Below are 12,313 nucleotides of genomic sequence, written 5' to 3'. Positions count from 1 at the left end.
TTGACTTACTTCACTCTGTAGGACAGACTCTAGGTCCACCCACCTCACTACAAAAAACTCAATTTCGTTTCTTTTTATGGCTGAGTAATATTCCATTGTATATATGTGCCACATCTTCTTTATCCATTCATCTGTCCATGGACACTGAGGTTGCTTCCATGTCCTGGTTATTGTAAATAGAGCTGCAGTGAACATTGTGGTACATGACTCTTTTTGAATTACGGTTTTCTCAGGGTATATGCCCAGTAGTGGGTTTGCTGGGTCGTATGGTAGTTCTCTTTTTAGCTTTTTAAGGAACCTCCATACCGTTCTCTATAGTGACTGTACCAATTTACCTTCCCACCAACAGTGCAAAAGGGTTCAGTTTCCTCCATACCCTCTCCAACATTTATTGTTTGTAGATTTTTTGATGATGGCCATTCTAACTGGTGTGAGGTGATATCTCATTGTAGTTTTGATTTGCATTTCTCTAATGATTAGTGATGTTGAGCATCCTTTCATGTGTTTGCTGGCAATCTGTATATCTTCTTTGGAGAAATGTCTATTTAGGTCTTCTGCCCAATTTCGGATTGGGTTGTTGTTTTTTTTTTTTTTTTTTGATATTGAGCTGCATGAGCTGCTTGTAAATTTTGGAGATTAATCCTTTGTCAGTTGCTTCATTTGCAAATATTTTCTCCCATTCTGAGGATTGTCTTTATGTCTTGTTTACGGTTTCCTTTGCTGTGCAAAAGCTTTTAAGTTTCATTAGGTCCCTTTGGTTATTTTTGTTTTTATTTCCATTTCTCTAGGAGGTGGGTCAGAAAGGATCTTGCTGTGATTTATGTACAGTGTTCTGCCTATGTTTTCCTTGAGGGTTTTATAGTGTCTGGCCTTACATTTAGGTCTTTAATCCATTTTGAGTTTATTTTTGTGTGTGATGTTAGGGAGTGTTCTAATTTCATTCTTTTACATGTAGTTGTCCAGTTTTCCCAGCACCACTTATTGAAGAGGCTGTCTTTTCTCTACTGTATATTCTTGCCTCCTTTATCAAAGATAAGGTGACCATATGTGCGTGGATTTATCTCTGGGCTTTCTATACTGTTCCACTGATCTATATTTCTGTTTTTGTGCCAGTACCATGCTGTGTTGATTACTGTAGCTTTGTAGTATAGTCCGAAGTCTGGGAGTCTGATTCCTCCAGCTCTGTTTTTCTTTCTCAAGATTGCTTTGGCTATTCGGTGTCTTTTGTGTTTCCATACAAATTGTGAAATTTTTTGTTCTAGTTCCGTGAAAAATGCCATCGGTAGTTTGATAGGGATTGTATTGAATCTGTAGATTGCTTTAAGTAGTATAGTTATTTTCACAATGTTGATTCTTCCAATCCAAGAACATGATATATCTCTCCATCTGTTTGTATCATCTTTAATTTCTTTCATCACTGTCTTGTAGTTTTCTGCATACAGGTCTTTTGTCTCCTTAGGTAGGTTTATTCCTAGGTATTTTATTCTTTTTGTTGCAATGGTAAATGGGAATGTTTCCTTAATTTCTCTTTCAGATTTTTCATCATTAGTGTATAGGAATGCAAAAGGTTTCTGTGCTTTAATTTTGTATCCTGCTACTTTACCAGATTCATTGATTAGCCCTAGTAGTTTTCTGGTAGTGTCTTTAGGATTCTCTATTTATAGTATCATGTCATCTGCAAACAGTGACAGCTTTACTTCTTCTTTTCTGATTTGCATTCCTTTTATTTCTTTTTGTTCTCAGATTGCTGTGGCTAAAACTTCCAAGACTATGTTGAATAATAGTGGTGAGAGTGGACAACCTTGTCTTATTCCTGATCTTACAGGACATGGTTTCAGTTTTTCACCATTGGGAACAATGTTGGCTGTGGGTTTGTCATACATGGCCCTTATTATGTTGAGGAAAGTTCCCTCTATGCCTGCATTCTGGAGGGTTTTTATCATAAATGGGTGTTGAATTTTGTTGAAAGCTTTTTCTGCGTCTATTGAGATGATCATGTTTTTCTCCTTCAATTAGTTAATATGGTGTATCACATTGATTGATTTGCATATATTGAAGAATCCTTGCATTCCTGGGATAAACCCCACTTGATCATGGTGTATGATGCTTTTAATGTGCTGTTGGATTCTGTTTGCTAGTATTTTGTTGAGGAATTTTGCATCTATGTTCATCAGTGATATTGGCCTATAGTTTTCTTTCTTTGTGACATCTTTGTCTGGTTTTGGTATCAGGGTGATGGTGGCCTCATAGAATGAGTTTGGGAATGTTCCTCCCTCTCCTGTATTTTCCTTTCCTTTCCATTTACTCTTAGCTTAGGAAATCAACTTTCTGCCCCCATCTTTCTTCTTCCAAGAGCCTCCTGGACCTAGTCCACTACAGATATCAGACCTGTACAGAGGTGGGGCAACTAGGCAGGGATATCTTTTTTTTAGGAAGAATTTTTTTTCCTCTCCTTTCCAGATTGCTGAAGAGAATGATTTCTTCAAGGCATTGGAAGCTAAGGGGCTATGGAATCAAGGTCCTTAAAGAAAATGGGGTCATGAGTCCCTTTATTGTGAGCTGGATATGCTCCTGAGAGGGTTTTCAGATGATCATCAAGGTGGGCAACAAAGATTGTAGTCAACAGAGCCAGGACAGGAACCAACCTAACAGTACCCTGCAAAGCATTCATGACACCTCTCTGGGCCACTTCATCCTGAAGAACAGATTAGAAGTTGCTTGTATAGGGACATGTTTGTTCACTGTTTAAGCAAGAATTTAAGAATACTGTGCAATAGAGAAGAAAAACAAATAAGGAGGTTAGACAAAACTAAGTATAGATAATTCTTGTGAGGTATATTAGACATGGATAAAGTCAGCAGAATATATGTGTTCTGAATAGGAAGGGATGGAAGGACCAAGTAGACACCAAGTATTCATGACAGTTGTCGCATCCTTAGATCAGCCGCCAACTGGGGACACCAATTTTGGTCCCATATGTCCTCTGCCCTATACACTAGGAGTACTTGCACCTTGGTGTCTCTGACAGAACTGGTGTATATTGGCTCTACATATCTTCATCCCTGGTCTTTATAATCATATGAAGTGGGGAAAGCTAAAGCAGCAGAGAATGGACGTGTGAACATTGCATGACATAGGATTCAGGCTGTATGGTCCTTCCATTGGGCTCGCTCGTGCCCTCCCTCCCTCCCCCCCTCCCTCCCCCCTCTCTCCCCCTCCCTCTTTCCCTCTCTCCCCACCCCCTTGATTCTCACTGCTCTTAATCATTCAGTAAACAGTGTGATCCAAGCCATATTAGTTTGATCCGTGAGCCTTTTGGTCTGTGACATTTCATATATCCTGCCTGGTGATGCAGGTGAAGTCTACACAAGCATCAAGGTAATTTCTCATCATGACATAAAGTGATAACAGAAGGTAAAAGCAGTTGAGTGCTTTGGTTAACAGGGGGACAAGAAACTGACAGAGACACCTGTAGATGAAGCTATAAGCTGAGCTCTTTTGACTTCTAAGCAGCAAGGAAATAGACAACCCAGTGATCCAAGTTTCACCTCCCAAATACCATTAGAGGCCCAGAGACACAGGGGCACATCAACCTAAGGGACAGGGACCATCCTTTTTCTGGGGCAGAGGATCCATTCCAAGTTACTGACTCCTGCACTCTCCATGGTGCTTGAGACAGAACCTAAGAACAACAATACAAAAGTGAGTACCAGCAGGGCCCAGTGGGTAATTTAAATTAATGAAGAGGTGCATTTGGGTACCTAAATTACATTGCTTGGATGGCATTTTCTGTGGTGAACTGAAGAATGTAATTACATTAAGATGGCCACTGAAACTCAGTTCCATATGAACGCTTCCATGGGACAGGGCCCAGTGTGGCCAGACAGTTAATATTTTTAAGAGAAGCCAGAAAAATAGAATTTTATGAGAATTCTTCCAGTTAAAAACTCACTAGTTTGCCAAGATCTTAGTTTCTAAATACGATTTATCCAATAAAAGGAACTGGGACTCCTTGGAGAAGTGGCTGGTTCTAGGGCTGGGGCAGAGAAAATACATCATGAGCTTGAAGCATCTTGTAGTGTCAGAAAGGAAGTACTACATACACATACACACACACACACGTACACACACATGCACACACACACACGCACAGAGTGATGGGAGAATGTCAAAGGGACGCAAGAACCAACTGAAAGAGTTCCCAATGACCAAATCTGGAAGAACTTGAGCAACTAAATAGATAATGTAGTGTTGGATTATAACCCAAAGTAGGAAGTAAATATCTCTGAGTCCGTACTGGTATAAATACAATAAATGACTGAATAAATACATAAATGGCAGAGAAGCTACAAGTTTTCTTTTCAGAAGAATTTCAAATATTACAGGTAGATATTCTCACCATCCAGGAGGTGGTACTTAATTCCTCCTCCCCATCCCTTGAGGTTGAACTGGACTTAGTGACTGGCTTCTAAAGAGTAGAGAATAGAAAGGGAAAAATATTAACTTTTCAGGGGAGAAAGCTGGCAGACCCCACCTCAACCAGATGATCAAGGTCAACATCTCCAGTGATAAGTCATGTGTATAGCATGTACCTCCTGATACGATGTGATGAGAAGAGCACATCATCTTTGTGGTATTCTTAGCCCAAACCCATAACCCGGTCTAATCAGGAGAAAACTTCAGACAAACCCAGGTTGGTAAACGTTCTATAAAATACTTGCCCAGTACTCTTCAAAACTCTCAAGGTCATGAAAAACAAGGAAAGACTGAGACAGGGGAGGCCAAGGAGACATGACATTAAATGCAATGTGGTATCCTGGATTGGAACCCAGAACAGAAAGGGACTTCAGTGGAAAAATTGGTGAAGTCTGAATATACTGTGGAATTTAGTTAATCGTAATGTGCTAGTTTTAATTTCTTATTTTTGACAAATGCACCATGGTTATGTAAGATGTTAACAGAGGGAACTGGGTGAAGGATATACAGAAACTGTCTGTACTATCTTTGCAACATTTATGTAAATCTAAACTTATTCCAAAATTGAAAAATTATTTAAAAAATCATTAGTTCAAACAAAACACATCTGCAGGTGAATGTGGCCTGGTCCTTTCTATTGGATCCTCTGATTTTGAAGGAAAATAAATGTTCCCATGACAACATTCCCCTGAATCAGAAATCACAGTAAGCTACCATCCCTTAACTCAAAGATCAACCCTCCATTCATGGCACCCAGGTTTATTATCTTTTCCCTCCTCCTAGCAAAGTCCCGATCTTCCCCCACTCCTATCTATATTCTACCTATCTATCTATCTATCTATATATGTATCTATCTATATATGTATCTATCTATCTATTCTTTCTTCTTCCTGGTATGCTGGTGTAAGTAGTTGGAGCTCCAGTAGCCATATTGGAAAATACGGCTTAAGACCAGAAGCCCCTGTACAGTGGAACAAAAAACGAATGTATTTTATCAAATCAAACATGTCAATTTTAAGGCACACCATTATTTTAGGAACCACAAAGAAACAAAGAAAATGCTACCAATTAAAGTGAGACACAACCTTTTCTTATCCATTGGATTTTTCGTAGATTTTTCAGTTTATACTTATTAAAAGATCTCTTTTACACTTATTTAGACAGAATTTTTTGTCGTTAATCACTCTTGTGCATACACAAAAAAAGGAAACTATGCACTAAATAAATTGTTTAAGGCACTGATAGAACTTCTCTAGATTCAAATTTCAACTCTTCTAAGATATCTGCACCCCCGTGTTTATAGCATTATTCACAATAGCCAAGGCATAGAAACAAACTGAATGTCCATTGACAGATGCATGGATAAAGAAAATGTGGTATATGTGCAATGGAAAAAAGGAAGGGAATCATGCCATTTGCAACAAGGATGGACCTTGAAGACATTATGCTAAGTGAAATAACTCAGACAGAAAAGATAAATTCTATGTGACCTCACTTATGTGTGGAATCTAAAAAAGCCATACTCATAGAAATAGAGAGTAGAATGGTGGTTACCCGGGGCTGGGGGTTGGGGGAAATGGGGAGATATTTGTCAAAGGGTACAAATGTTCAGTCATAAGATAAGTTCTGGGGATCTAATCTATAGCATGGTGACTATAGTTAACAATATTGTATTATATACTTGAAAGTTGCTAAGAGAGTAAATCTTTTAAAAAATGTTTCTTTTATTGAAGTATAGTTGATTTACAATATTATATTAGTTTCAGGTGTACAACATAGTGATCGATACTTTTAGAGCTTATACTCCATTTAAAGTTATTATAAAATAATGGCTGTAGTTCCCTGTGTTGTTCAATATATCCTTGTTGCTTCTCTGTTTTATCCATAGTAGTTTGTATCTCTTCATCCCCTACCCCTATCTTGCCCCTCCCTGCTTCCCTTTCCCCACTGGTAACCACTAGTTTCTTCTCTGTATCTGTGAGTTTGTTTCTGTTTTGTTATATACATTTGTTTTATACTTTTAGATTCCACATATAAGTGATAACATACAGTATTTGTCTTTCTCTGACTTCTGTCTCTAAGCATAATGCCCTCCAAGTCCATCCATGTTGTTGCACATGCAAAATTTCATTCTTTTTTATGGCTGAGTAATATTCCATATATGTATATTTATATCTCACATCTTCTTTATCCACTGATCTGGTGATAGGCATTTGGGTCGCTTCCATATCTTGGCTATTGTCAGTAACGCTGCTATGAACATTGGGGTGCATGTATCCTTTCGAATTAGTGTTTGTGTTGTTGTCTGGATATATACCCAGGAGTGGAATTGCTGGATCATATAGTAGTTCTATTTTTAGTTTTTTGAGGAACCTGCATACTGCTTTCCATAGTGGCTGCACCAATTTACCTTCCTGCCAACAGTATATGAGGGTTCCCTTTTCTCTACCTCCTTGCCAACGTTTGCTATTTGTAGACTTTTTGATAAGAGCCATTCTGATAGATGTGAGGTGATCATTGTGGTTTTGAGATCATTATAGTTTTGATTTGCATTTCTCTAATTAGTGATGTTGAGCATCTTTTCATGTGCCTGTTAGCCATCTGTATGTCTTCTTTGGAAAAATGTCTATTCAGGTCTTCTGCCCATTTTAAAATCAGGTTTTATGTTTTTTTTTATACTGAGTTGTATGAGCTGTTTATATATTTTGGATATTAATCCGTTTTGGTCATATCATTTGCAAATATTTTCTCCCATTCAGTAGGTTGTCTTTTTGTTTTGTCGATGGTTTCAAGTAAATCTTAAATGTTCTCACCACCCCCCAAAAAGGTAATTATGTGAGGTGAAGGATGTGTTAACTAACTTCATTATGGTAATCATTTCACAATATATATGTGTATCAAGTCATCATGTTGTACACCTTAAACTTACACAATAGTATATGTCAATTCTATCTCAATAGAGCTGGAATAGATAAACAAATGCTTTAAGTAAAACAAATTTCAACTCTTCTAATCAGTTTTGTACTCAGTATCTCTTAATAATATTGGTATCTCTTAATATCGTCCTCCGTACCATCAAGAGTGTTGGTGATGCAGAATTTCTTGAGTACTCTTCTAATGGCGCTAGAAGTTTGTTCCTAGCCAGTGAGACCACTCCATTGAGTCCTGATGCGCTTGCTCAGGCAATGACAGCTGTAGCCAACAGTGATTGTAAGATGTATCCCAATTTTAAAGATGTGAAAAAAAATGCACCTCTTGGAATGAGTGAAATGAAATGGAAGGAATTTCCTCAGCAGCCTGAACTGTTTTCCTCCATACTTGTTTTACATATGGGGGAGGAAAACCTTTTTTTTTTTTTTCTTAAAGCCACTGCTTTTCTGATCTCAGTTACTCATAACCAAACCCAATCCAAACTGATACACGATTATTATGTCAGCCCTTACTACTTTGCTTTCTCACTGTAACGTATTCCACTCTTACATCCTTCTTGACCAAATGAATCAAGGCATACATTTCTTTACTTTTTAGGTGTCCTAATGCTTTTCTAATCACCTTCACTTCAGCTTTCCTGAAGCATATTCTCCATCAATATCCCTCTGAAGATGAACTCAGGACTGCAAAAAAAAATCTGTAATAAAAATTTTTATTTTAAAACCTGGAGCATAGTATCACTTCCAAGATTAGTGATAATGCCTTCCTCTCCTGAATACTTGATTAGATATGTCTCTTGGGCTTGTGAAAAGAAACTGGAATTGCTGGCAAATGAAAAAAAATTAAAGGAGAATTTAAAAATCAGAAATGTAGAACAAATTTCAAGAGTAGAGATGATTCAGGAGAAATTAATGGGTGCTTTGTACTGCTTGTCACACATTTCTGAGGGAAAAAAATAACTTTTCCTTTTTCTGGAAAATGAAGTACAATTTGTCAGTGACAACCATCTATTAAGAAATTTCCTTTTGTGATAGAGTGAGGATTTTTTTCCCCCAGAGGTAAATTATTCAACACAGTTAATCTGAATCTGTGTTTGAGCCTGAGATGAAGTTATCAATTTTATTATCATTTTCCCTCAGTCTGTCCTGATATTATCATTGCCTGAGACTCCAGTACCCATAGCAACAGCCACTATATCAGACATTATTCCCCCAAGCAACAGAGCACGGCCAATGACTGACAGCCATCCAGCTGTGCATCTCAGGGTGGTATTTTCCAGGGCTGGAAGACCAAGTCACAACTCACTCCCATGTCTTGAAAGTCAGGTTATCGAGGAGTCGGGAAGGCTGTGAGTATGCAGGAAGGTGACACACCCACCAGAAGTTTGCTCACCCCTTTTGAGAGGTATACGGCAAGCAGGGGAGGGTGGGAAAATGAGGAGACTTACAGTGATGGACAAAGTCAAGATGTAAAGTACAAGGGGGCAAACTCCATTAGTCTGAATGTTTCTTACTTCTTTCCATCACTGCCCCACATGTTCAAAAGACTGTGGACCCCAAAACTGAACTAGGAAAAGGGGGATTTAGAATGTTCACTTTTGTCTTGTAGAAGAACAAGGAGAGAAATAATTGAGCTGCCCCCGTATTTAAACTTCCCTGCCAGGGATTCTTAAAGAAAAGCTGGGAAATGTGACACTACAAGTAGTGGCTTGTAATAGGCACTGGAGTGTTATAATCACAAGTCTCTTTGAGTCTTGCAGGTGAGGAAATCCTTCTTTTCCAGGTAAAATAAGAGGATGTAGCTCTAAGTAGACTTCTCTGCGTTATCCCGGGGAGTCCCTCTGAATCACACAAAAGGAAAAGATGGGATAAAAAGGGGGGCCCGGCGCCCAAGACTGGAGTCAGCTTTAGAACCCAGGTGCAGAGCCCATGACAGGCAGTGCTTTGGTATATAGATTACAGTACCCCACGCATGGCAAAAATACAGGGTTTCTCAGTCCAGATGAGGTGAATTCGCAGGCAGAACATGTGTGTTTTGCAGCCACTCCCCTCACCTTTTGTGCCTGAAGAGAAGCCACCACAGGCAAAGATGCAATCTCTGGGGATTTCCAGTCCCAAGTTCTTTCCAGGTATTCAGGGCCAACTCAGGCAGCAGTGTCGCTGCGTGTGTGAGGGAGAGAGCCTGAACAGAGGGATTCATGTGCATAGGTGGTGACTGCCTTCCTGCGAGGTGCCCTGCGACCTCTTATGCATCCGGTGGCCAATTCCGAAGACTTCTTTCCTATGAGAAGGATTCTGGCGGAGGTTTAGCAGCCATTCCCACCCTAGGCTGGAAGGCACACCTGTAATTAGAGAGACTGCAGTGATCAGGGATGTCTTTAAGAGTGTCGGGGATTTCCCTCCCTTCTGAGGCTAGTTATCTGGCTGGATTCCCAGTCTACCCACACAATCTTTCTTAACCCATTGTTAACCTGTGGGGTCACACACACACACACACACACACACACACACACACACACACACACACGGCATCAGAAAATCTATGTTCATGTCCACATTCCACATTGCTACTTCTTACCTGTGTGGCCTACCTTTTCCTCACTGATAACACCTATCCTTCTTACTTCTTGAGGTTCTTATATAAATAAAATACAAGAATGTAAATAAGAGGACTTGGACTTGCAAAGTGCCATTATTATTATTTTAGTTGGTCAACCCCTGGCTATGGGGAAGACAGCCCAAGGCTCATTCCCCATTATCACTGTAGCCCAGGGTGAGCTTGTCAACAACAGACTGACATGTTGGCTTCCAGGGCCCCCAGCGTGCTACTGAGAATCAACAACCATTAACATTTGCGTAATTTATTGAATTAAGATACATCAGATAATGCTGAAGATCCCCTTTTTTCTTTTTTTTTTTTTTTGGCGTTCCGCGGGCCTCTCACTGTTGTGGCCTCTCCCGTTGCGGAGCACAGGCTCCGGACGCGCAGGCTCAGCGGCCATGGCTCACGGGCCCAGCCGCTCCGTGGCATGTGGGATCCTCCTGGACCGGGGCACGAACCCGTGTCCCCTGCATCGGCAGGCGGACTCTCAACCACTGCGCCACCAGGGAAGCCCAAGATCCCCTTTCTTTTAATCCCTGCCCATTCCCTTCACTTCTTCCCCAGAGGCAACTACTGTGATGAATTCTAGACCATGTTCTTTTATATCTTTACCATATATGGGCACCCGCAGACACCACCCACCCACCCATCAGGGCTCCAGGCCACCCATCTCACCCCACCCCACACACACTGTTTATAAGGGGAAGATGGATGTTGCACTTTCCGGGGCCCCATGGAATGCCTTCTCCCTCCCTCTGTGGAGATCCTGAGCGGCATGTGGGTGGGGAATGGGTGGGTGGAGAGCCTCCTGGATACCTGTTTTAAAAAGTGAGCGATTTGCACACAGGAACCAAGGAGAGACCTTTATTTCTTTAGGAACCAAATAACTTTATTGGAAGAAGTGGCAAAACTGGAAGAAAAAAACTTAAGTGAACTTCTTCTGCAAGGGCACTATTGCCATCTGCATGGCAGGCACGGTGACCAGGGCTCTGGTCACCCCGTGGCTCTGGGGAAGTCCAGTCCAGGCTCAGTTCTTCTTGTCGCTGTCGCCCAGGGTGAGCTTGTCAAAGAGGGACCCTGCCAGGTCGACGTCCGGGGCCCCCATCATGCTCAGGGTGGTGACATGACCCTCCAGCTCGCTGATGAACGCCACCTGCTGGCTGGAGTAGTGAGTTGCCAGGAAGCGGTGCAGGTGGGGGTCGCTCTTGTCGATGGCCAGCTGGTGCAGGTGGCGCAGGCTGCGGTTCACGAACTTCTCCAGGAACAAGGTGCACTTCATGGCCTTGAGGCCGCTCTTCCACTCGATACTGACTGGTCTCCCGATGTCTTGGAAGCGGATGCGGCTCCCGCGCTGGTTCTGCAGGCGCATCAGGCGCCGGGCCCAACCGCTGTGCTCGAGGGAGCGGCGCACGAAGAACCAGCTGAAGTGTTTCAAGGCCACGTCGTAGCGGTAGAGGTAAACGGCCGCGGCCAGGCACACTGAGGAGGCGTGGAACTCCAGGTTGAAATGGTAGTTGATGGCGGCCTCGCAGTCGGGGTGGTAGCTCTGGCGCACCTGCGAGGGCGGCGCGGGCAGCATGGCGGACGGCACGGGCAGCGTGGCGGGTGTGAAGGCCAAGGTGAAGGCGAAGCCGCGGGGCCCGCGGTAGCTGCCTCGGGGCTCTCCCCCGTGGTCGAAGAGGGCGGCCGGAAGCGCTGGGCACCCTCTCTAGGATGGGCCGGATATGGAGTCCGTTATGGGATGGGAAGGGGAGGGGACAGAGGGTGGGGGGCGAGTCCATTACTGGAAGGGGGTGACGGTGGCCGGAAGGGGGTGACGGTGGCCGGAAGGGGGCGGGGCACCATGCTCTAGGTTCCCTAGGAACCTGGGTGAGGCCGGAAACCCAGGGCACCTCTGCACTGTCTTGAGACCATTAAAAAAATAATAATAACCCTTTTGAGATATAATTCATATACTATAAAATTCACCTTTGGAAAGTGAACATTTACCTGTTTTTTTGTATATTCATGGAGTTGTGCAACCGTTACCACATCTCAGAGTATTTTCATCACTCCAAAATGAACTTCTCTGCCCATTAGCACTCACTCCCCATCCTGCCTCCCCCCAGGTTTGGCCACCACTAATCAACTTTCTATCTCTGTAGATTTGCCTGTTCTGGACTTTTCAAATAAATGCAATCATATAGTATGTGGCCTTTTGTATCTGCCTTCTTTTACTTAGCATAATGTTTTAAATCTTTTATCCTTTTTATTGCTAAATTGTATTCCATTATGTGGATATATCACATTTTATTTATCCTTTCAT

At 41.9% G+C, this 12,313-nt stretch overlaps 1 protein-coding gene across 1 annotated transcript; it reads right to left on the bottom strand.

Moving 5' to 3' along the window:
• Positions 1 to 10,905: 10,905 nt before the first annotated feature.
• Positions 10,906 to 11,727, bottom strand: LOC307180300 (ferritin heavy chain-like). Its single transcript, XM_079910481.1, has one exon. It carries the CDS (start codon positions 11,585 to 11,587, stop codon positions 11,036 to 11,038), a length of 552 nt encoding a protein of 183 aa, XP_079766607.1. The 5' UTR covers positions 11,588 to 11,727; the 3' UTR covers positions 10,906 to 11,035.
• Between the last annotated feature and the right edge of the window lie 586 nt (positions 11,728 to 12,313).

Source organism: Stenella coeruleoalba (assembly GCF_951394435.1).
Source record: "Stenella coeruleoalba genome assembly, chromosome: X".
Lineage (NCBI taxonomy): Eukaryota > Metazoa > Chordata > Mammalia > Artiodactyla > Delphinidae > Stenella > Stenella coeruleoalba.
Note: the sequence above shows the minus strand (reverse complement) of the source record. Positions and strands in the feature narration are given on the sequence as shown.

Bases quoted from the DNA above. Each gene is read 5' to 3' on its own strand.
- LOC307180300 (XM_079910481.1), bottom strand. From the start codon at position 11,587: ATGCTGCCCGCGCCGCCCTCGCAGGTGCGCCAGAGCTACCACCCCGAC.